This window comes from Aethalodelphis obliquidens, unplaced genomic scaffold (genome assembly GCF_003676395.1).
Source record: "Aethalodelphis obliquidens isolate GAN/ISIS:26980383/991018 unplaced genomic scaffold, ASM367639v1 scaffold4, whole genome shotgun sequence".
NCBI classification, from domain to species: Eukaryota; Metazoa; Chordata; class Mammalia; order Artiodactyla; family Delphinidae; genus Aethalodelphis; species Aethalodelphis obliquidens.
In genome coordinates, this window is record NW_020837948.1 from 40,670,691 (window position 1) to 40,694,767 (window position 24,077).

A 24,077-nucleotide genomic window follows, 5' to 3' on the forward strand; every position below is an offset into this window, starting at 1 on the left:
TTTCATAAAGAGTTCAGGGAAGAATTTATATTTAGCTTTGAATTATTCTTCATGTATATTGTTTTGACAGTTTATTCTTACTATATCTACAATTTGTTATATGTTACCCTTAAAAAGAAAAAAAAAAAGTGAAGTGATATGATTGTCTTCATTCAGATGTCCTTAATTTTGTCAGCTCTGAAGAACATAGATAATCTTGGTGTGTCTGGTGGCAATCTTCATCAGAAGAATCTTTGTCTTCATTTGAAAGCAGAGGCTTTGATTAAACTCTCAGATTATGAATCTTCAGAGGAAGCAATTCATACTCTTGATCAGGTAGTCTCATCATTGCATTTTTCCCTTCACCTTATTTAGTTTTCGGTCAACCAGGCATCAACCACTCTCTGCTTACCACAAATATTTACTTACAAAAATTTTGTGCTAGAGGTTTGAATTCACCACCTCTGCACTTTTTGGAAACTCCTAAAGTTATTTGTTTGCCTCTTGCTTAAGTACTTACAGTGTTCTTCATATAATGCAATTTCTTTCTTTAGTTCTTGCTCTTATTCTCCTTTTCTCTTTTTGCCCTGTTGGGTTATCAATACTTGATTATTATTAATTTGGTATTCTAAATTTTTCTCTCCAGAAAATATTTCATAGATTATTGACAAGAATTATTAAGGACACTTGTAGCTTCATGGTAGAGAATGTTGCTTGTTTTATTCAACTTAAACACTCTGAGAAAGATTGATATTTAAGAAGGAAACTGATTTCTTACTGTTTTTGATTCAAGCAGTTTGAAATTCCCTAGCAAAAACTAGTAAATTATGAATTATAACAACATGGCGCCTTTAACAATATAAAGATATTTTTCAGATAAAGGCTATTTTTGGTATAAAATTAAAATTATATCACTCAGCATATTGCAGAGTTCTGAATTTTTATAAAAAATCATTGTTTTTTATGTTTCAAAAGGCTTTGCATTTCATAGTTTTTCTTTAAAATTAGAACAGTTGTCAGGATCCTTCAAGAACAGATATCTTATTTTCTTGTTTTCTCTCAATACTTGCCTTCCACCAATAGTGTGTTTTGGGTGAATGCTTTGGAGAGGTCTTTCCATACTCTTTTTTTTTTTTTTTTTTTTTTTTACAAAAAACAAAAACCAAATGAAAAGTGCCTTGAAGAACTGGTAGAATCCAAGTCTGAGACAGAAAATGTACAAGATGAGCCCAGGACACCTTATAATGCTAGAAACCAACGAAACCATAAAAGGCTATTAGAATTATGTCAGAAGTGCTCAGGAACTAGCATGAATTGATTTTTTACTGGCTAAAGAGGGGATGGTTTGAGCAGTAGTAACTGCAGTAGATTAAAGCACATCATTTAAGTTTAAATCCATGTGTTAATGATGATACCAAAAAAAATCAACAAATCATCCTCAGTAAAGTGAATCTTTGAAGGATGCTAAGGAATCAATTGGAAAAAATCGAGGTATTTATCCTATGTTTCCTTTATGAACTGTTCCTCAGAATGATCAAATAGATAGAGGAGGGGAAATTTCTCTTTGTTGAAGTATGCCATCGAATAAGGAAAGAAGGAATGATAGAATTAGGAAATCACCATTTTGCAGTCCATAATGAATTAATAGATCTAGGCATTGAGGATCAATGGCTGCTTAACTTCACAAGAAAAAAAGACAACTAGACATAACCAGGTGCAAGTACACATGAGGTATTCTTGCCAGAACATCAACCCTGAATCAGATCAAAGGTCTAGACCTACTAATTTATAGAAGATACAGGGGACCAGGGAACATGTCAATACCATGACAATACAATCATCAAGAGCCAGACTCTGAGAAACTGTGAAAGTGGCCCATATTTTTCAACAGTTAAATTTTAAGGGAGAAAAAAAGGGATGTAAGGGAACCCTATAGATTAAAAGAGACTTAAGAGACATATCAGCCAGTTGAAATGTATGTACCTTATTTGGATTTTGATTAAAACAAATTCTTTAAATATTTTATGAGACAACTGATAAATTTGAACACTGGTTAATTATTTGATGATGTTAAGGATGTATTGTTGGTTTTGTTTATGTGTTTATAATGGTAGTATGATTATGTTATTAAAAATAAACGTATTTTTTAGATACAGATACTAAACTATCAGATGAAAAGCTATAATTTCTGGGGTAATCTAAGCAGGAGTGTGGTGAAATGGGTGGAGGTATAGATGAGAAAAGATTGGCTTTGAGCTAATAATTTTGAAACTAGATGATAAGTACATGTGGGTTCATTATGCTGTTCTCTAATTTTTTAATGTATTTGAAATTTTCTTTAATAAGATTGCAAAGAATGAAAGTGTTAATAGTGATAGAAATCAAGACCTCTAAGTCTTTATACCATGGTCATTCTTTAGTTAAAGCAAAACATTGCTGCATTGTGTTGTAGGAGATTTATAGCAATTCTTTACAATTATTTTCTAGGTTTCTGATGCAAATAATATCCCAGGACTTTTGGTTCTCAAAGGCTTGGCCTATCTGAACAAAGGCTCATTAGATGAAGCTTCAAAGGTTGGTGTTTTCATTTAAACTGAGGGGTTTTTTTTTAAGTTAAAAGTTATTTTTATCTGCATATGGAATTGATAGATATATACTTTATAGATTATGGAAGACCTTCTCTCTTCTTACCCTGACCTAGCTGAAGCTCATGCCCTGGAGGCTTTGATTCATTTTACCAAAAAGGAATATCTACAAGCAGAAAAATGGTAAGGATGTATTTAGATTGCTCATAAACCTAGTCCTATCTTAATTTAATATATCTTGAAAAATTCAAAATGAATGGGTTTGATAAAGATCTAGTTTTGCATAAATTTGATCTTTGTAAGCCTAAGTTTTTTTTTTTTTTTTTGCGGTACGCGGGCCTCTCACTGTTGTGGCCTCTCCCGTCGCGGAGTACAGGCTCCGGATGCGCAGGCTCAGCGGCCATGGCCCACGGGCCCAGCCGCTCCGCGGCATGTGGGATCCTCCCACACCGGGGCACGAACCCGTGTCCCCTGCATCGGCAGGCGGACTTTCAACCACTGCGCCATCAGGGGAGCCCCAAGCCTTAGTATTTTTAAGAAATGTATTTGGCATAACTATAAGAAATGTATTTGGCATAACTATAGAAAATTTCATGATGGGTTTGAAATCTCATTAGCTGTTCATAATGTTCAGTAAGCACATATAATGTTTGGTTTTAAGTTTGGTTTCCTCTTCTAATCATTTTTTTTTCTCATGATCTATATCCTAAAGTAATGACTTGCTTCTAATTTACCATCCTTGGATAAGTCAAACTTTGATTGTTCCAACTAGGTGTCTCCTATTTTTTTTTTTAATCTATCTATCTATCTATCTGAATATTCCTTTCTTCCCTTTTGTGACTTAGTTTTCAGCTAGCTCTTGAGAAAGATGCTGAAGTTGCTGAATATCATTACCAACTTGGGTTAACATATTGGTCTATGGGTGAAGAAACAAGAAAAGATAAAACAAAGGCTCTTACCCATTTTCTAAAGGTAACATATGCTATTTAGTTCTTAGTTGAAATGGATTCATTATGAAATCAAATCTAATAATCACATAAGTTAGGTACTTAAAATTACCCTTTACTGATTTTTTTTTTTGTGTTTCATCTCTCACACATAAGATTTTGTGAGAATGTTGTATGGGTTTTCAAGGAGAAAATTAAATCATAAAAATGTAAAAGTTACTAATTTAAGAAACACGTGTTATAGAAAATGAGACATCAGTACCTTTGGAAAACAATACTGTTTTTAGGTAATTTCCACTGTACTTTTATTGCCATGTGAGTCTTATATACTTCTACGTGTTTAACTTCTTATATTTTAGATGTGTAACAGCTAGAAGTTTTACATTCCTATCTTGACTCTTAGAAACAGATTGATGAAATAATAACTCTAATTTCGCATTTCTTTTAGCAGAGAAATAGTATTTTTATATTTGTTTGTTTTCTGTAACCGGTGATGGCCAGTTTTCATGTCTGCTTTAAATCTTACGTTAAAGGATGTTTTGGCATATTTTTGTATATTTATTTATTTTTTTAAATCTGTATATTTATCTTTTGTGTTTTTAAAGGGACCCATCCAAACAAACTTTAATATTCTGTTATTATCAATTTTTATTTTTCAGGCTGCCAAACTGGATACATACATGGGCAAAGTTTTCTGCTATTTAGGTCATTATTACAGGGATGTAGTAGGAGATAGAAACAGAGCCCGTGGATGTTACAGGAAAGCTTTTGAATTAGATGACACTGATGCTGAATCTGGAGCTGCAGCAGTTGACTTAAGTGTAGAGCTTGAAGAGATGGTATGTCTAATAATTTAAACACTTTTGTCTTTTTTTTAGTCCTGAGTATAGAAATAGAAATATTTTTATATGTGTACTTGAAAGTTATTTTTTAATTTTTATTTGTAGATGCTATAGAAATATTTCTGCCACTGCTTATAGAGTAAATTTTCTTTTTATTGGCAGATATTAAATTACTTAATGTTGAAAGTGTGGTTCAGTATATACCAGTGTAAGTTTAAAAAATCAAAAGTGGTAAATGAAAATATATCTGTTTACTTTACATAAGTGTTCGGTATTTTTATAATATTTAATATCTCTAATACTAGTCTTTTCTTCTTATTAGGAAACTGCCTTAGCTATCCTAACAACAGTCACTCAAAAGGCAAGTGCTGGAGCGGCAAAATGGGCCTGGCTTAGGCGAGGACTATACTATTTAAAAGCTGGTCAACATTCTCAAGCAGTGGCTGAGTAAGGCACCTTTCTATATTTAACATCTGATAGACAACCTAATGGTTCCTTAAATTAAACTCCATTTATATCCAAAATGAACTTATAAGTTGCCTCATACCAGGTTGTATTTCAAGGGAAGAAATAGCAAAATTTATTTATGGTTCATTGGTTCTTACTATCTGCACGGCACTGGAATTACAAAATTGCATTAACTGATGTCCTTGTGTTAAGGAGAGAGCCGTCCAGGGAAGTGAAGTCTTAATAGTATCATGTATATAGCAGGTTCTCAATAGAAATTTAAGGAATGATAAAAAACCAAGGTTAATATCTTTGTTGTTCTCCCACTGACAAGCATTGTTTTGGGGAAGGGGAGACACTGGCAGCTTGAAGGGCATATGGAGCAGCTCATTTTTAATAGTTTGGTTTGAACCATGTAAAGAAAATATGTTTGAGTCAAAGTTGTTCTGATTTATGTTAATACCTAGAATACAGGCATTTAAAATTTTTTCATGGCTTTGGAATCTGATCAGAAATTTAAAGCATGCCTGTTGTTCCTATTTTTCAACTCTCATATTTTTGTTTTGGTAGGAGGCTTGGTGGGGGCTTATAGACTGTGATGAGGCATATTGAGATATATACCTATTCTGGTAGGATAGGAAACTGGAGTTCTCCTACATAGTCCAGGGAAAGAAATTTTGGTGAGCATTTCTTCAAAAATTTATTTTGTTTTTATTCATTCTAAAATTACAATAAAATTTCTTAGTATGAAAAAACCCATGTCATAAAAGGAACAGGTATACTTGCTTTAAATAAATACGGTTTTTCACTTTTATCCATAGGAGGAACCATGGATATGTGTGATTCAGTTAAATTACTTTGTATTTTTCTTTCAGATATGGAAGTAGTTCTATTACTTTTAGTTCTCTTACTCTTTCTTGAAATTTTAGTTTACAGGCAGCATTGAGGGCAGACCCAAAGGACTTCAATTGTTGGGAGTCATTAGGAGAGGCATATTTAAGCAGAGGTGGCTATACAACAGCCTTGAAATCCTTCACAAAAGCCAGTGAGCTGAACCCCGAATCCACATACAGTGTGTTTAAGGTTGCAGCAATACAGCAAATCCTAGGCAAATATAAAGAGGCGGTAGCTCAATACCAGCTGATCATTAAAAAGAAAGAAGATTATGTGCCTGCTTTGAAAGGTAATTTCTCTTTAATAGCTCCTTTGTCTTTTGTGATACTGAAGTATAAAATCCTTGAATAAATTTCTAAATGTATCGAGTAACTTGAAAGCGACTTCTTTAGTCAACAGCAAGTGTCTGGTATGAACTGTTTATAGTATAGCTTTTTACATAGATTTGAATATAGAAAGATGAAATTTTGTTTCATAACAGTTAATAAATAGTAATATGATAGAGATTTAGCTTTTAGATAAGTAGTATGATAGCTGTGGGATCTAAAAACGGATCTCTAAAACAAGAATTTCCCTGCTCTTATATTTTGATAATTAATTCACTATATTCTCAGAATATCGTAATACCTTTTAGTTACTTTGTAAATTATAGAATCTCATTTTTAAACTTTTTGAACTTTAGAGGCAACTTGCATTGTTTTGTAATTATCTAAATTAATTTTAGTTCCTTTATAGATACCTATTCCTTCTTAACAAATTATTTTTGGTAATTTAAAGTAAAACACCACCATCCATATTTAATTAATTTTTTAATGATTACTTCTAACCATTAAAAAAACCTGGAGCTCATTATATTTGCTTCTCTCTTTCCTTTTTAAAGAAACAGTGGGGGGTTTAATTCAGAAATAGTGTTATGTTTTAAGTGACATGTAACTTAGGCCTTGAAACCCTTTTTAAAAATTTTTTTTATAAAACTCCTTAACAGAAGGAGAACTCACATTTATTACATGTTTACTGGCCACTTTAGGAAATTGCTATTTAATTTTGATAGTATAGTTTGCTACATAGTTTTGAATATAAAGAGGTCAAATCTTGTTTCACAGCAACCTAATAAATAGTAATATGATAGCAAGTAGCATCATATTAGATATTATTAGGTAATATCCCCATTTTCAAAGCTAAGATTTTAAGAGGTAAGTAATTTGCCCAAAATCAAGGAAATTCTTAGGTTCCATAGATAGTTTTTATCTTTTAGTACATGTTTACTCCAGCAGAACCTTGCCATTTGAATTCTTTAATAAATGCATCAAGACCATGCTTAAGATAACTTTTATAAAATACCATTAAGTTTTGTTTTCTGGAAAGTGGCTGTAATATAACACCAATGAATTTATTTGATGTTCATTCTCAGTGTTTCTTTTACATATTTTAACAACTACAAACTTACCTGATTTTAGGTTTGGGTGAATGCCATCTCATGATGGCAAAAGCAGCTCTAGTTGATTATCTTGATGGAAAAGCTGTAGACCACATAGAGAAAGCACTGGAATATTTTACTCGGTTAGTATCATTATTTATGAGTCTATTTTCTTAGTATTATATAATAAAGCCAATTTTAGGAAATCATGCTTTGTTTATCCTGTTAGCTATAGCAATCATTATTCAGAATCTCAAACATAAAAGAGTAACAGACTAGTCAGTTAATTCTGTAACATACATATTGTATTAATTTTGCACTGGGGAACAGATACAATTTCTTGCTTTTAGCAGCTGACATGCTGGAAGCATAGAGAAGGATGGGAAGGAAGAAGCAGTCAGCTAGTGGAGCAGCAGCTTGGGTACCACGTGTTATTGTTCTCTTTCAGGAGACCTAGAGATGCAAGTGTCTCTAATTGGAACTGATTGGAAAATGGGGCTTCAGGTGCACAATAGGCTTTACATTCAGTGATCAGGGCCCATTTTAGACTAATTAGTAGGGCTGAAGGTGAAGGGAGATGAGCAATCTGATTGCTCCTGGAGAGAATCTGTGTAGGAAAAGAAGTGATGTCAAATAACAAGAAATAAATCAGAAAGATTTCAGTAAATCTGGTGATTTTATAGAACTAAATTCATTAGTTAGGTAGAAGTGTTATTTGTGATAGATGACTAAAAAGTACTCAAGTTAGACATAGAATTAAATTTTTTTGCTCTTAAACATCTTTCTTGTGCTTCACTTCCTTTCTTTCCCTACTTGCCCTCTCCTGTGTGTCATGTTGATTTGCTTGCTCTAGAATTCCTTTGCTTTGAGCATGAACCAAATCTGAAGTGAAAACTTCATTCTTTTCTCCCACTGATTTTTATTGCTACTTTTCAAGTCTTATGTAATACATATAGCTCTTTCCAAAGGAAGGTATTGTGAAGAGGGGTGTAATTTGTTTGAACTAGTATTTAAGGGTAAATGTGAACCTTTGAGTGATGATACTTCAGCTACAAATACTGCCTTTCTGAGTCTGGGAAATTTTGTTCTGGATAACACTCACAACTAATTATGAGGAGGTATACAAAACTTTTAAAGTGATATTCCCACATTTATATTTACTTTACTTCTAGACTTAAAGTTCACACTACCACAGTTCTAGTGTAAGGGTGATAGAAGTTATTTCACTTTACAGATATTTTATTTTTTATTGAACTTAAAAGGAGATAAGAGTTTAGGTTGCTAAAATTGCCAGTGTTTTCTTTTCTGTTTTCCTCTCTGCTTTCTTCTTTCCTGCTGTCAAGTTTAGAAATTACACTAAGATATTTAGGCAAAAGAGCTACAAATAGTGTCCTTCCTCCTGATCCTCACAGTGGGCTTTCAGTGATGACTGCAGTAATTAATCTTGTTTCTCAGGAAGACATTGAAAAATGATTTTTGGCTGGACTCCATGAGTAGAAAAGGCTATGAAAAATGTTCCATCTGCTTGCCCATCTGCCAGCAACATAGCTGTTTGTGATAGCTGATTATTGAGACTTGGCTTAATTGAGAAATTGCTGTGTTTTATTTGTAAGATTTTGAGAAGAGAAAAGTGAAGAGAAATGAATAACTGAGATTTTCTCATTCTAAAAAGAAGTGCCCTTTATCACCATAGTTAATATTTTTATTTACTTTTTGAGCTTGTCCACTGAGTCTTTCTTGCTTCAATAAATACGGTTTTTCACATTCTCATATTTAGATTTTTGGTATTCTTGATCTCAGAGAGTAAAAAGCATTTGGACTACCAAATATATTTTATATTTACTAGTCCTTTTTTTTTAATATGTAAAGGAAGATCTTCAAGCAAAACCTAAGTTTACAATAATCAACTATGAGACAGTTACCAACTTTACTGCTTTGCTTTTTGTTTAAATAGACAAACACAAAAAGCATAATTTAAAAAATTCAGCATTAAAGATAAATTGGTCCTGGAAAATTCATTGATTTATTTATGTGATTTCTGCTGCTTCTAAGAAAAATGATAAAGAGTACCAAAGAAATGTTTGCAAAGTTTCTGTCACTTAAAACAGTCAATTTCTTCTCCTTCCCCTCTTCCTTTCTTCATAATAAGGAGGTGATAAGATATAAGATGGCTAGAAGGAATTCAGTAAAGCATTTGCTGCATTTAGCTAAGGAACTAAATCAAAATTGTATGTATACTTTTTATGTTTTAATTGTATGTAGCAGTGAGGGAGATAAACGCCATACGTTTTGGAAATAATTTGTAAGAATCACACCGTTTCTTTTTTTTAGGGCTCTGCAGCATCGAGCTGATGTGTCTTGCCTTTGGAAGCTAGTTGGGGATGCTTGTACCAGTCTGTATGCTGTCTCACTATCTAAAGTGAATGTTAGTGTCTTAGGAGTCCTCCTAGGTCAGAAAGAAGGAAAACAAGTATTAAAGAAATATGAGCTCCTCCATCTTGGAGGAAGGTAATTTTCAATGATTTCCAGTGGATGACATTCAAATCGAATTAGAACATCATAACACAATACAACATTCACTTTTATATTTCTATAGGTGTTATGGTCGTGCATTAAAACTGATGTCTACATCTAACACGTGGTGTGATCTTGGAATTAATTATTATCGCCAAGCACAACATCTAGCAGAAACAGGCAGCAAGTCGAATGATCTTCAGGAGCTATTGGAGAAATCTTTGCATGTATGGTTTTGAGAAATTTTTCATAAACTTTTAAAAAAAACTAAGGGCTTTTCTGAAAGATGCTTTTGATAAAGTAAATTCTGTAGTGTTTTCACATAAAACCACACTTACCTTGATATAAATGCTGATATTCTGAGAAAAATTTATCTACTTTTATTTTTCAGTGTCTGAAAAAGGCTGTGAGACTTGACAGTAATAATCACTTATACTGGAATGCTCTTGGTGTAGTTTCATGTTACAGTGGTAAGAATTGAATGACACTTCAATATTTTTAGAAGATTGCCTGTTTTCAGGCAGTAAAGTTCAGTTTTATTGAAATCTGTATTTTTCAGGTATTAGAAATTATGCCCTTGCTCAGCACTGTTTCATCAAATCAATCCAATCAGAACAAATTGTGAGTGTTACGTGTCTCTGTCTATGCAAAATAACTTCAAAATTTAGTGTTAATGATTTTCTGAGACTGCTATGTAGACAAGGGACCTAATTTTGTATATGTGTGTTTTTTAGAATGCTGTTGCATGGACCAACTTGGGAGTGTTATACCTTGCAAATGAAAAGATTGAGGTACATATATTGTCTGTTTTGTCCTATTAAAAGTAAAGAACATTTTCTATATATGTCCTCTTCATAATAGCTTAACTTGTTGTGGAGAAATACTTTGCACATTGTTATCTATCCAGCATGCTCTCTAATATGCTAGATCATTGATAGCATTCACTTTATTATATTGAATAATGAATGTGTAAGATTTCCCTTTTCATGTCACAAGAAATTTCTGGTTTTATAATTATGTTGTTTTTTTCATTTGGAGATTAAAATAATTCTGTTATGAATTATTTGGGTGTGTTTCTTTTTATCTTTTACACATTAAGAGGAGTCCCATGTAGGCTGTGTTGGGGGTGGGGTGATGAAGTAAGGGCATTTATTAGTACTCTCTAGAAACTTAAATTTAACCTTTGCTTGGTAATTTAGATTTGGCTTTAGCAGATATTAATCCCTTTACATGCCACGGTGTAAATTGTCATACGTGAAGAGTTGTATATAGAGAATTGGAACTACAGTAATGGGGAGCATGTTTATAGGTCATGTTTAGAAGTTTCCACAAATCTATATATAATAGCACATCTGTACTGTTTTGTGTTTCAGCCGGTATATTAAATATCATCCTTTTAAAATAGCTTCAGTGGTATTCTCAGGGATACATGAAGTCACTGCAGAGATTGCTTTAGAAGATTGTAGATAGAATGAAGAAAAATATTAATTTGGATCTTAAAATATGTGAAAATATTTTTTTAAAATTTAAACAAAGATAAGTCTTAGTTAATAAGCTACGAATGTGGTTTTATGGTAGTGTGGTACAGTTGTTGTCCATGAGCTTACTTTCTTAAGAGAAAAAAAGACTGTTTCCTGCCACACATAGATAGATGGAAAACAATACAAAGCAGCATATAATAAGTTATTCTTTGTAGCAGAAAAAAAAGCATATGATTTAAAGTGTCCAAGTGGGGTAACTTGAAAGTTTCCTAACTGTTTAGCTCAGATTTATGTTGACCACTCCTTTCACCCAGTAGCAGGTCTCAGACCTCACTTGTTGGTAGTTTTTATCTTCCCAGTTGAGCTCCAAGAGAGGGGAATAGATTCAGCCTTCTCTAATTATTTCCATCAGACCTGTGGCTTAGCAAATAGATGGGTAATTGGTTCAAAGTTCTGCAGGCTATGAGGCAGACACCTACAGTGCCCTTTCATTGAGGACCAGAATCCCTAAGCCTGTAGAGAAATCTGTTGAATTCGGGACTCTTTCAGGACTATATTTAAGACATAGTTGTAAGCATTGCCAATTGTGCTTAAACAGTGAAGTTTTAGGTTCATTTGTATTTATGTTTACAAGTCTGGCTTTTCTTATTCTCTTATGCTTTTTAAATATAAGTGCTTTAATATAAAGTTTATAACATGGCTTGTTATTTTTTGTCTTTTTTTCCTAGCAAGCTCATGAAGCTTTCAAAATGGCTCAATCCCTTGATCCATCTTATTTAATGTGCTGGATTGGACAAGTAAGATATATAACATATAGTTATTAATAATCTGTTTTATAACTAACATGTTAATAGAAAGTGGTATAAATAACGTGTCAATATAAACAACACTGATAATAATGATAGCATTTGAGGGCTTACTTTGTGCCAGTTGCTGTGCTAGGCTCTTTGTGTGTGGAAGCTGAAGCTAAAAGATCCTAAGTGTCATGCCCAAGGTCATACAGCTTGTAATGATTAAGCTTTGATTTGAGGGGCTGTGAACACCATCATTCTGCCATTATTATTCTTAAAAAATAAACCTAGAACTCTGTTAACATACATTTATCAAAAAAATGAACATTTACAAGATCATTTTGATTATGTTTTCTCATTTTCTGTAAAATCTTCATATTTGATTTGGTACTTGTTTATGAGTGCCCCCACCCCCCCACCCGGCAAAGTTTAGATTTTTGTACTGCCAAATAGGAATCAGGTTACTAGTCTGAGTCTGTCACTTACTAATTGTTTTACCTTAACATATCACTTCTGGATTTCATTTTTCTTACCTGAAAAAGAAGGAGATTGGCCTGAGTGGCCTCCAAGGTCTTGTCTAGTTGAGAAGTTGTAATAAATTAGTAAGTGGTTGATTGTTTCAGTTCAGAGACTAGTGGGAGCATCATCCCTATTAGAAAATCATTAATCAGGGATTAGATATCTTCTCTTATACTTTGATTCTTGAGTCTGATTCTAGTTAATTGGTGAAACATGCAGAGTTAGGAAAGGCAAACTCCTGTTGCCATTAGCTGTGGTAGCATCTGGGAGCAGTGGCGTTACTACACTAATCTCTATGTAAGGTTTTGGACCTAGGGGGTCTGAGAATTTGCATTTATAACTGCTCCCAACTGAGGACGATGCTGGTGGTCCAGGGCCTTCACTTTGAGTAGCACTGCTGTAGGTCAGTAGGTCTGAGATGCTCATCAGAGTCACTTAAGTATTTTTTTTCTTATTTTTATTTATTTATTTTTTAAATTTTATTTATGTTTGGCTGTATTGGGTCTTCATTGCTGCACGTGGGCTTTCTCTAGTTGTGGCGAGCGGGGGCTACTCTTCGTTGCAGTGCGTGGGCTTCTTATTGCGGTGACTTCTCTTGTTGCAGAGCGTGGGCTTCAGTAGTTGTGGCATGCAGGCTCAGTAGTTGTAGCTCGTGGGCTCTGGAGCGCAGGTTCAGTATTTGTGGCGTACAGACTTAGTTGCTCCGTGGCTTATGGGATCTTCCCAGACCAGGGCTCGAACCCGTGTCCCCTGCATTGGCAGGCAGATTCTTAACCACTGTGCCACCAGGGAAGTCCCTTTTCTTATTTTTAAATTATTTCTGTTCTTAAAAATAATTTATTTCAGGAGGTAATTAGTAGATTTAATTAAAATGGTAACAACAGAGTGTGGCTTAATATTAATTTCTTAGTTAGTAATGTATGATAACTAAAAAAAAAACCCCTGCTTTCTTATAAAAGATAGATGAGCTTGAAAGTAATTTTAACTATCACATAATCTATGAAGTCAGTGGCATAGATATAATATTTAAAATCCTGAGGCAGTTTTAAAAAATAAACATGATGAGACTCTACCCAGATCTATGGCAGCTAGATTTCTAGGGGAGAGGATCTCCTTTTTAAAAGCTTTCCAGTTGAATCTGAGGGGACCCTGTGATTAACAACTCTAATCCAGACAAATACCAGTATGAATAGATTGGGGGGAGGGAAGGGAGAAGGTAGCATAACTTTATCAGTGTTCTAAGGAATTTTACGTGGATTATTTCACTAACTCCCTGGTTGCAAATGGAGTTCTGCAAGCATCTGTCAGCTTAAGGGCTAATTTAACAAGTCATTCTGGTCCTCTGAGCCATGGGAATACGGTAGCCAAGATTGAAAAAGAAGTTAACTTTGCTTTTAAGCACAGCTAGTAAACCTTTGGTTCCTCCAAAGAGTTTCATTTATTATTATTGTTAGTAGGAGTAGTGGTAGTAGTAATAGTAGTAGTAGTAGTCCTTTTAAACATATTAAGAGCCTCCTTTTTCCTTTTATAGGCTCTAATTGCAGAGACAGTTGGAAGTTATGACACCATGGATCTCTTCAGGCACACTACAGAACTCAGTATGCACGTAAGAATTTGAGCATTCTTCAGGATTCATTAATGAATAAAGTACTGTCCTTCTTGAAAAATTGAATACATAGTGGTATTAGATGTTAATGATAGCAGTTGTCCCTACTCTTCATTCTTTCTTAAAAAACAGATTGAACTGTCATTAAAGAGCTGATGAAGAAATGACATTGGATTCAGTAGATGAAGTAGTCATGTAGAATAGAAACTGAGACTCTAAAAAAAAAACCACGATCGACAGATGAATGGATAAAGAAGATGTGGCACATATATACAATGGAATATTACTCAGCCATAAAAAGAGACAAAATTGAGTTATTTGTAGTGAGGTGGATGGACCTAGAGTCTGTCATACAGAGTGAAGTAAGTCAGAAAGAGAAAAACAAATACCATATGCCAATACATACATATGGAATCTAAAAAAAAAAAAGGTTCTGAAGAACCTAGGGGCAGGACAGGAATAAAGACACAGATGTAGAGAATGGACTTGAGGACATGGGGAGGGGGAAGGGTAAGCTGGGACGAAGTGAGAGAGCTGCATGGACATATATACACTACCAAATGTAAAATAGATAGCTAGTGGGAAGCAGCCGCATAACACAGGGAGATCAGCTTCTGCTTTGTGACCACCTGGAGGGGTGGGATAGGGAGGGTGGGAGGGAGACGCAAGAGGTAGGGGATATGGGGATATATGTGTACTTATAGCTGATTTAGTTTGTTATACAGCAGCAACTAACACAACAGTGTAAAGCAATTATACTCCAATAAGGATGTTAAAAAAACAAACAAACTGGTACGTCCATACCTACGGAATGCTAAGCAATAAAAAGGAGTTAACTATTAATACAAAAAAAAAATGAGATAAATACTAGACTTGGTTGACATTTCTCGATTATTTATGAAAGTGTTTTAGAATTCTTTTGATTGGTAATTATTTGTTTGACCTATGGAAATGATGCTGAGAAGAAGCAAACCAACCCATCAGGAGGGGCTCTGTTTTTTCCCCTTTATTTATCCTGCTTGATTCTTCTACTTAGGTTTGAAGCAAGTGATTTAAATATGTTCTTAGCTGTGTTGTATCATAGTGACCCTTTATTTAAAGGCACTTACCAGTTGACTTAGAAGACTAAGATGTGATATTTACTGTATTGAAGTACATTGTTTCATTTCTTAATTTTTCTTGGAAGATTTATTACCCTGTGTCTACTTGTTAATTTTGGCCTTTTTACAGACGGAGGGAGCAATAGGTTATGCGTATTGGGTCTGTACAACATTGCAAGATAAAAGCAACAGAGACACGGAGCTGTACCAGTACAACATCCTCCAGATGAATGCAATTCCAGCAGCACAAGTGGTTTTGAGTAAATACACAGGTAAGGCACCTGTTATACAATGGCAAGATACATGAAGAATTGTTGAGATAATTTAAATTAATTAAATTTAAAATTAATTCCAAATTAAATATTAGCTCCTTAAGACATGAATTTGCCCTTTCCCCCCCACGGCCAAGTATTCTGCTTTTTAAACTTTTCTAAAGATTTTTGAAGAGTGCTGAAAATTGTTATTACCTATTGATTCAAGGTAGAAGTGATTTCCATGTTGTAGTAGGAAGCATTTTGGAGCCTAATGGTCCTGAGTTGCTGCTGTTCTAGCTCTGCTGTTTACTTTCTCTGCAGTCTTAGGCCAAGTATTTTACTTGCCTTAACTTCTGTTAATCTTGGGAAGTAGAGATAATAATACTGAGGTTGCAGAGATGTGAGAATTCAATGAGGTAATATGCTTTAAGTTCCAAACCCAGTGCCTTTAACGTCCTACTTTAACACCTAATCTTTCTTCAACATACTGGAAATGTTTAGGCTTAGGAAAAGGACAGAATGGTGAAATTTAATTAGCCATCTATTGTAATAACTTTCTTCCTTAATAAAACTAACATTGGGTGTAGTCTCAGCTCCACCACTTAGTAGCCATGATGAAACCTTGGGCTTATTACCAAATTGAATTTTAGTTTTCCTACCTATAATCCAAGAGTGAAAGTATCTATTGCTTAGGGTTTAATGAGATGATACATATAAAATGTTATGCAGAGTACCTGGCATATCCTAGATGCTCAAGAAATATTAGTTTCACTAGCATCTTATTTATCCCTCAACAAAATTCTAATAAAGAAGCAAGGCGTTTAAGCAGTAATATTGACAGTTGAATAATATGAAGAATCAGATAAACTGAAAAGCAGAGGAGAAAATGCCTCATCATTGTAATATGCAGGATGGTAATACTCTTCCTGCATTGAGCCTGGGGCACTTGAGCAGAAGGCAGTTCATTTATAAACATCAGCACTTCGGGACGTTAAAATGTTATGCAGTGTGCCCAAATGAATGACTCTAATGAATACCTAGAGCCTCTGAGAAAGTGTATGATCAGAAATTTTATTGATAGGTTTCCTTACAGAATGGGAAACATTTGTGAAGGGTTTACATAAAGAGGTAAATTTTTAGCTGTCTGCAAAATTCAGATACCTAGAACAACAAACAGTCTCTGACAGTTATAAATAGCTAGGTTTTTCAGTCTGTAGTGGAGCTGTATCATATATTCATTTAACAAATTCAATTATATGTGCTTGACCAAAAAAATATTAATTTAGAAGCAGAAAAGAGAGAGGGGGGACAAGAGAAAATGCAGATAAATCATTTGTCCTGCTGACCGTTGGCCTCAGGGTGAGAGTGGATGAAGGTTATGGGTCTCCTCTTAATTTGACTCAGTTTGGTGACCTTCTCCTTGTGTGATGACCTAAGAATTTTGCAGGAATCATTTTAACCGTGTGATTTTTACCTTATGCTTTGACAGTTAGAACCTAACCATCACATAAGATGTGATTATACTCTACTCTGTTAAACAGTTTAAGAGATTTGAAGGCTTGCTTCCCAACACAAGTTGATCAGATGTGTTTTTTTCTCCTTTGCACGTTAGTAGATGATATATGATGTTTTTTGACATTAGAATTCAAAATACTACACTGAAAGTGCCCAAATCATCTTCTGTTTCTAGAGTACAATACTGAATTTTTTAAAAAATACATAGAAATTGGAACAGAACCACCAAGAGAAATTGTTGCTAAATTTAATCCCAGGAAGGTTTAAGTGACTAGCCAAAGAACTGGATTTCCTTACAATTCAAATGACCCGTTTTAACATGAGCTATGATTTCAAATTGTTATACCTTTGGGAATAAAAAAGTGTTTAAACTTTAAAACATAAGTAGAAGCCATATGTAACTATAGATGTTACTCAGTAATTTAAAAGAGTTCTGAAATGATTACTGGTATTTTATAGTCAGGATAAAATCAGACTACTATTCTTAGCAATGCCCATGACCTCAGGAAATAATCTAGTGTTTAAAATGTTGAAAAAAATTGAAAATAAAACTCATATTTTACAAACACAACCATTATGCACATGCAAAGAAAAGATATTTTTGGATTTCCAGAAAGAATTCAGAATTATGCTCCAGCTTTCACAATGTTGGGTTACTTAAATGAACATCTACAACTGAAGAAGGAAGCAGCAGATGCATACCAGAGGTAAAGGCTCCCTTTAATTGAAATGTGGTCCTTATTTGTCAGTTGGCCTTTTTAAGATATAGTTTCATTTTCATGAAGAAGGTACTAATAAAATGTTCTGATTCTTTTCCTGATCTTTCATTATTTATTATTATTACATTTTGTATATGAAAAGATACAGTTCTAAATTTTCAGCTATATTTTCGTTTCTGTTGCTCAACCTGAGAGAAAGAGAGGAAGAGAGAGACAGAGAGAGAAAAAAAATAAAAACCAAACCAGAAAACCTCTCAGGTTTTAGAAAAATCTGTCCCTTTACAGTTTGTTTCGCTTTATTATTAAAGACATGTGTTTATTCAGAGAAGAAATGAGATTTAAGGCATGAGAAAAAATTACATGTTATTTTGAATCACTTTAATGTCTCCTATATCGTATTTATTCATTCAGTAAATATTTGTTAAACTGCTATGTGTCAAGCAGTGTCCTTGGCAGTGGCAATTTAGCAGTGAGTTAAAACAAACACAGGCTCAGTTCTCATGGAGCTCATGTTCTGGTGGAGGGGAGGCACAGTGTAAGCTAATAAACATCTGTGATGGTAACAATTGCTAGGAAAGAAAATCAAAGTAAAGGGCTAGACACTAGAGAGGCAAGCAGCAAATTTGAGATAGGTTTAAGAGGTAGGTTTCCTAAGGAGGCAATTAAGACCTAACCTGAATGAAGCGAGGCCACAAGCCGTTTGGTTATCAGGGAAAGAGCATTCCAGGCAGAAGGAACAGCAAGAACAAGTGCTCTGAAGCAGGAGTGGACTTGGTATATTGAAGAAACAAGGACAGCGTGCTTGAGTGAGATGACCAGCCGGGAGAATGAGAGGAAATGAAATCAACTTGAAGTTTTATTCTCTACAAATTAATTGATCTGTGGGGCTTCCCTGGTGACGCAGTGGTTAAGAATCTGCCTGCCAATGCAGGGGACACGGGTTCGAGCCCTGGTCCGGGAAGATCCCACATGCCGTAGAGCAGCTAAGCCCGTCCGCCACAACTACTGAGCCTGCGCTCTAGAGCCCGTGAGCCACAACTACTGATCCCGCATGCCAGAACTACAGAAGCCCATGCACCTAGAGTCTGTGCTCCACAACAAGAGAAGCCACTGTAGTGAGAAGCCCATGCAACGCAACAAAGAGTAGCCCCCACTTGCCACAACTAGAGAAAGCCCGCGCGCACCAACAAAGACCCAACACTGCCAAAAATAAATAAAAATTAAAAAAAAATTAATCGATCTGTAAATAAGAAAATCACTGTTGATCTCATGAGTACTAGACGAAAAGTTAAAAGACCTGATTGCCTAACCTCTGAGGCACATCACTGCCCTAAATCTAAATAAACAGATATTTAGAAGAAGCCTTGTCAGATAATAAATAATCGAGGTGTCCCAAATGCTTTGCCATCCTTGTATGGATCTCTCTGTAGTTAAAGAAGTAATCACTAGATGGTACTGGAGGCTGTATAATCAAGAAGTTATTTTGCCAGGTGTATGTGGAGAGAGGTTTATGAAAACCCACAATTCTATTTCTTTCAACGTTACAATAAAGTTACCAATAAAGAAAATAGAAATTTGATAGGATACAACAGTGAGCAGGATTTTTAAACAGAGAAAACTAGGCAGCTTTAGAATGCTTGCTACTTTTTTCGGTATACATTATAATCACAAATATTGTGAGTGTAACACTGGTTATACCTTTGCTTAAAATGGCAACTCTATAGTCACTTGGGTATACACCACTCTTTCTTGACTGATCACCACTGTTGTTTTCTCCTTAAACAAGTATTTGAGACTTGAAATTACAAATTAGGTATAAATATAACCACAGGTACAGTCTTTAATATGATACTGTTTCTGTAATACTGTCTTTTAGACTTCTCTGGCAAATTTTTGTTTTTCATGTAACATCAGGGGCATTAAAAGCTTTTCTTGGCTATTTCTCCCTGGCTAAAAAAAAAGTCATTAAATATGCAACTGCTTTGGTGGTTGAGACATTTCCCTGCTTGCCCAAAGGGGACTGAGCCTGAGAAGGTAAAAATGTGGGCTGTCAGCATGTTGTTGTAGTTATTCTAAGCCTCTTGGGACTCCTGATGACTCATTCCCTTCTCTGAATTCATTATTGCCTAAATATCTTTCTGTATGTAGCAGGAAAACGCACATGAAAGCACTCAATTTCCTGGCTTCCTACCTCAAACTTCTAGTATATAAATAATTTTAAGAGTATACTATGTACTTCAAATTCTGTATACTTCAAATATGTCAAAACTTTAAAACATCAACCCAGTTGTTCCCCATGTTTAGATTAAAATCTTTGGAATATTTAAAGCTCAAGTATGGTAAGTAATTTCTCTTATTAAGAGGTCACTTTTTATTATTTTCCTGACAATCTAAAATCTATTAAGTGCTTTTGTGGTACCAGTTTAATAAAATATAAATAAGCTGTTATGGAACTAGTTAAATAATTAGTAGAATTAAATGAAGAAAACAAAAATCTGTAGATTCAGTTAAGGAGGAAGAGTAAAAGAATGCTATTGCACGTAGATAATTTAAAATACCTTGTCCTTTTTTTAAAGGGCAATTTTGTTGTTACAGACTGCAGAAGACAGAGATGCTTATAATGTTACAATAAGAAATTATGGCAGATTGTTATGGTAAGCATATTTTTACCCATTAATTCCATGAACCTAACAGGTTTTTCTGGTGAAAGCTGTGGGGCTAGTGAAGTGATGACCAGTTTCCAGAGTAGCGGGTTGTGTATGAATGAGTACGATGATGACATTCCCCCAGGATACATCATTCCCACTGTACCAAGCTGTGTTAACAGTTTACTGTCCCTGTAATGACCCCTAGTCCCAGTGTCCTTTGTGAGGACCAGGTTTAGAACTGATGTTTGTGAACTAGACAGGAGAGGTAGTTACTGTTTCTAATAGTAGAAGCCTAGTTAATTGGAAGAGGATTCGATTTATTCTGATTTGATGTATATTCTTAAACTGGGGGTGGGATTAAGGGTCCAGAAACCCTTTTGAGATAGTACACAAAAATTTTTGTATGTGTGCATTTTGGGGGTGGGGAGGGAGCAATATCACTTTCTTCAGAGTCTCGAAGACTTCCCGACTTCAAAAAAAAGACTGAAAAAAAAAATAGGCTGGAAACCAATTGTTTCAGAGGATAGGACTCGGTTGGGACAGTAGGAGTGTTAATGGGAGGAAGACTTTTGGCTCAAGGAGGCATTCCTCAAATTGAGAGCTGCCCCGAAATTGAATGTTCCAGTTTGAAACACATTATTAGAACTATAGTTTGATATTTTGGGATTAGTACCTACATCTTTTAAGGAGCTACATAGTAGAAATCGGAAGTAGCCAGTTCGTTTCTTTTATAACCGTGTAACTGAATCATATCTACAGACAGAAAATTTTCCCTGTTTTGATTGCTTCTCCTTTTACTTCTTTTAAATCATTGTGTTTAGGAGTTGATAGAGCTCTGTCAGTTCCAACATTTGTTGTAAGAAACTGTATGGAGCAAAGTTTCTGTTCTCTTTAGTTAGATGTTTCATATAATGTAACTGTTTTAGAAGAAAATTTATACCTCCCATTGAAAATAGGTCATCTGATTTCTTTTTAATTTGTTTCTATTATGAAATATATTAAACATGCAAAACATAGCAATAGAGTATGGAGCATAATTTAGTGAATAGTCACCATTCAGATATAACAGATCTTAAAATTCTGCTAATAGGTTTCAGGTTTCTTTTTCAAAAAAAAAAGTTACAAATAAAGTTGAAGCCCCTTGTGCCCTTCTCTAGTTCCATTCTTTTCTCTACAGAAGTTATCAAATGTTTGAAGATAGTGTTCATTAAAAAAAATACTTTAAAAATACATGTATGGGGGGCTTCCCTGGTGGCACAGTGGTTAAGAATCTGCCTGCCAATGCAGGGGACACGGGTTCGAGCCCTGGTCTGGGAAGATCCCACATGCCGCAGAGCAGCTAAGCCTGTATACTACAACTACTGAGCCTGCGGTCTAGAGCCCGCATGCCACAACTACTGAAGCCTGTGCGCCTAGAGCTGGTGTTCCACAACAAGAGAAGCCACTGCAGTGAGAGGGATGTGCATCACAACGTAGAGTAACCTCCGCTCACCACAACTAGAGAAAGCCCATGCGCAGCAACGAAGACCCAGTGCAGCCAAAAATAAACAACTTAGATTAATTAAAAAAATACATGTATGTATCCATAAACAATCTAAGGTAGTCCTCTTCCCTTCATTAAATATTTATCAAAAGTTGAGTTAATGGATTTTTAAATTCTTTCACCTTCATAAAATTAATTTTAGAAGCAAATATTGCCTATATTTTTAGCTCCCATCCACACCTCCAAGATTAAAAAGATTTTATGAAAAGATTTTTCTTTTATGAAAAAGATTTAAAAATAGAAGCAGTTTCTGATTATAGTGATAGATACCAGAAATCAGAGTCTCAGAGGTTCAGTGAGTCTGTTCCAGGTGGTGGCAGCCTCTCTTCATTTTTAAGTAAACAAAACACGTTTTTTTATTTTGTTGTTATTAAAAAGCATTCTACTTTAGTATCATGTATAACAATTTTTACTTTTATTCCTATTAAATACCAAAAAGATAATGTATAGTTTTGTCTGTGGGATTTTAGTGTATCTATATGCCCTCCAAAAACATGGATGTGCAGATAAACAGTTTACCCGAAGGCTGAGTTTGGTTATGACTTGCTAAGCTTGTCAAAGATGCTCATAGGGTAATATTTAACTAACATATTAAGCTTAAAAAATTAGAGTTCTATATCAAAGTCAACTTGAAATTATTTTTATAACAGAGTTTAATTCAAGTTTGTTAAAAAAAACAGTTTGTAATTCAGCAGAACTGTTCATTTTCACACATAATTTAAAAGTGTGAAGTTAAATCCCCCTAGTGCATCCTGTTTGAAATAAGTGATAACGCCTTCTATTTTAATATGAGGCTTTTCTACAGCTTTAACACTGATAGATGAAGTAGGTTAAGTTGTTAAAAGAGCTTTAGTATAATAATATTTCTGAATTTTGATGATATAAGCCAAAATGATTTTTGATATTAAAAGTAAGTTATGTTTTGCTTCTTAGTTCTATTGGTGAATATGATAAAGCTATCCAGGCTTTTAAGTCAACACCCCTTGAGGAGTTAGAAGACATCATAGGTTTTGGATTGGCTTTATTTATGAAGGGTCTGTATAAAGAGAGCAGCAAAGGTAAGTGCGTTGCTTAAAGGATACTTTCTACTTTTCCAGAGCTGAGAAGAATTTAATCATGATGAGCTTACATACAGAAAGATGTAATATTAAGATGGGGGTAGGGGTTGCAGTGTTTATTAAAAATCTGACTAAAAGTCAGGAACGTTAAGAGGTACTTTTTAACTGTTCCTTCCTTTAGTACATTATTATGATGAATAGTCTTTTTATCAGTGTTACGAACTGAATTTTATCTTTATTATTTAGATGAGGAAACAGACCCAAGATTACTTAGGGTACATGTATAAGGTAGCATTTGAAAGCAAGTATTTACTACTCCACAGTGTTTCAATATACATTTCTGATAAATGAAGGCCTCAACCATTGTTAGTAATGATACATTTTGGTTTCTCCAAAAATGCTTATTGAGTGCATTTTCACATATATGGCCCAGCCTATGTGTGTGCAGCTCATTTTAAGTACTGCTTAATGGAGTTGCTGGTCTGTACATGGGAATGTGGGTGATACCTCAATGGCTCTAGACCTCCACTTCTTTTGAAGATAGTAATTCAAACCTGCCTATAGATTCTAAAGAAGGAAATTGAGAAATACCACATAATAACCCAAATGATATTCCCAGAATCACCTTGGAACAGCTAAACCAAGTTAGATATTCTAAATTTTTATTCCATTCACTTGAGAGCAAGGGAACAATAAGATGTAATTTTAGTTAGACCCTTTTAAAAAATAGGATTAGGTGGGCTTCCCTGGTGGCGCAGTGGTTAAGAGTCCGTCTGCCGATGCAGGGGACACGGGTTCATGCCCCGGTCCGGGAACATCCCACATGCTGCGGAGCGGCTAGGCCCATGAGCCATGGCCACTGAGCCTGCGCGTCCGGAGCCTGTGCTCCGCAACGGGAGAGGCCACAACAGTGAGAGGCCCGCGTACTGCAAAAAAAAAAAAAAAAAATAGTATTAGGAAAGGAAGTATCCCACCATTTGTCAGTCAGGATTGCTTTTATATTGTTTTGTTTTTGTTTCCAACTCTATGTAACAGCCTATGAGAGAGCCTTGTCTACTGTTGAATCAGAGCAAGACAAAGCTCATATCTTGACAGCTCTGGCAATAGCGGAGTATAAACAAGGAAAAATGGACGTAGCCAAGACATTGTTATTTAAATGGTATGTATAGTTGACATCAACACTCGACATGACCAGATACTTAAATATTGGGTTAAAAT

At 34.7% G+C, this 24,077-nt stretch overlaps 1 protein-coding gene across 6 annotated transcripts in view; it reads left to right on the forward strand.

The window, feature by feature from the left end:
• SKIC3 (SKI3 subunit of superkiller complex) overlaps positions 1-24,077 on the forward strand; it is an 85,685-nt gene that overhangs the window by 27,237 nt on the left and 34,371 nt on the right. For all 6 annotated transcript variants that reach the window (XM_027100594.1, XM_027100591.1, XM_027100596.1 and 3 more), the window contains 20 exons: positions 176-315; positions 2,467-2,553; positions 2,644-2,747; positions 3,410-3,536; positions 4,171-4,350; positions 4,676-4,800; positions 5,730-5,983; positions 7,152-7,254; positions 9,443-9,619; positions 9,708-9,852; positions 10,017-10,095; positions 10,185-10,246; positions 10,360-10,416; positions 11,835-11,903; positions 13,948-14,022; positions 15,253-15,394; positions 17,505-17,598; positions 20,187-20,264; positions 22,735-22,859; positions 23,895-24,018. In XM_027100594.1, the coding sequence (XP_026956395.1) occupies positions 176-315; positions 2,467-2,553; positions 2,644-2,747; positions 3,410-3,536; positions 4,171-4,350; positions 4,676-4,800; positions 5,730-5,983; positions 7,152-7,254; positions 9,443-9,619; positions 9,708-9,852; positions 10,017-10,095; positions 10,185-10,246; positions 10,360-10,416; positions 11,835-11,903; positions 13,948-14,022; positions 15,253-15,394; positions 17,505-17,598; positions 20,187-20,264; positions 22,735-22,859; positions 23,895-24,018 (2,347 nt within the window). The remainder of the gene's footprint in view (positions 1-175; positions 316-2,466; positions 2,554-2,643; positions 2,748-3,409; positions 3,537-4,170; positions 4,351-4,675; positions 4,801-5,729; positions 5,984-7,151; positions 7,255-9,442; positions 9,620-9,707; positions 9,853-10,016; positions 10,096-10,184; positions 10,247-10,359; positions 10,417-11,834; positions 11,904-13,947; positions 14,023-15,252; positions 15,395-17,504; positions 17,599-20,186; positions 20,265-22,734; positions 22,860-23,894; positions 24,019-24,077) is intronic.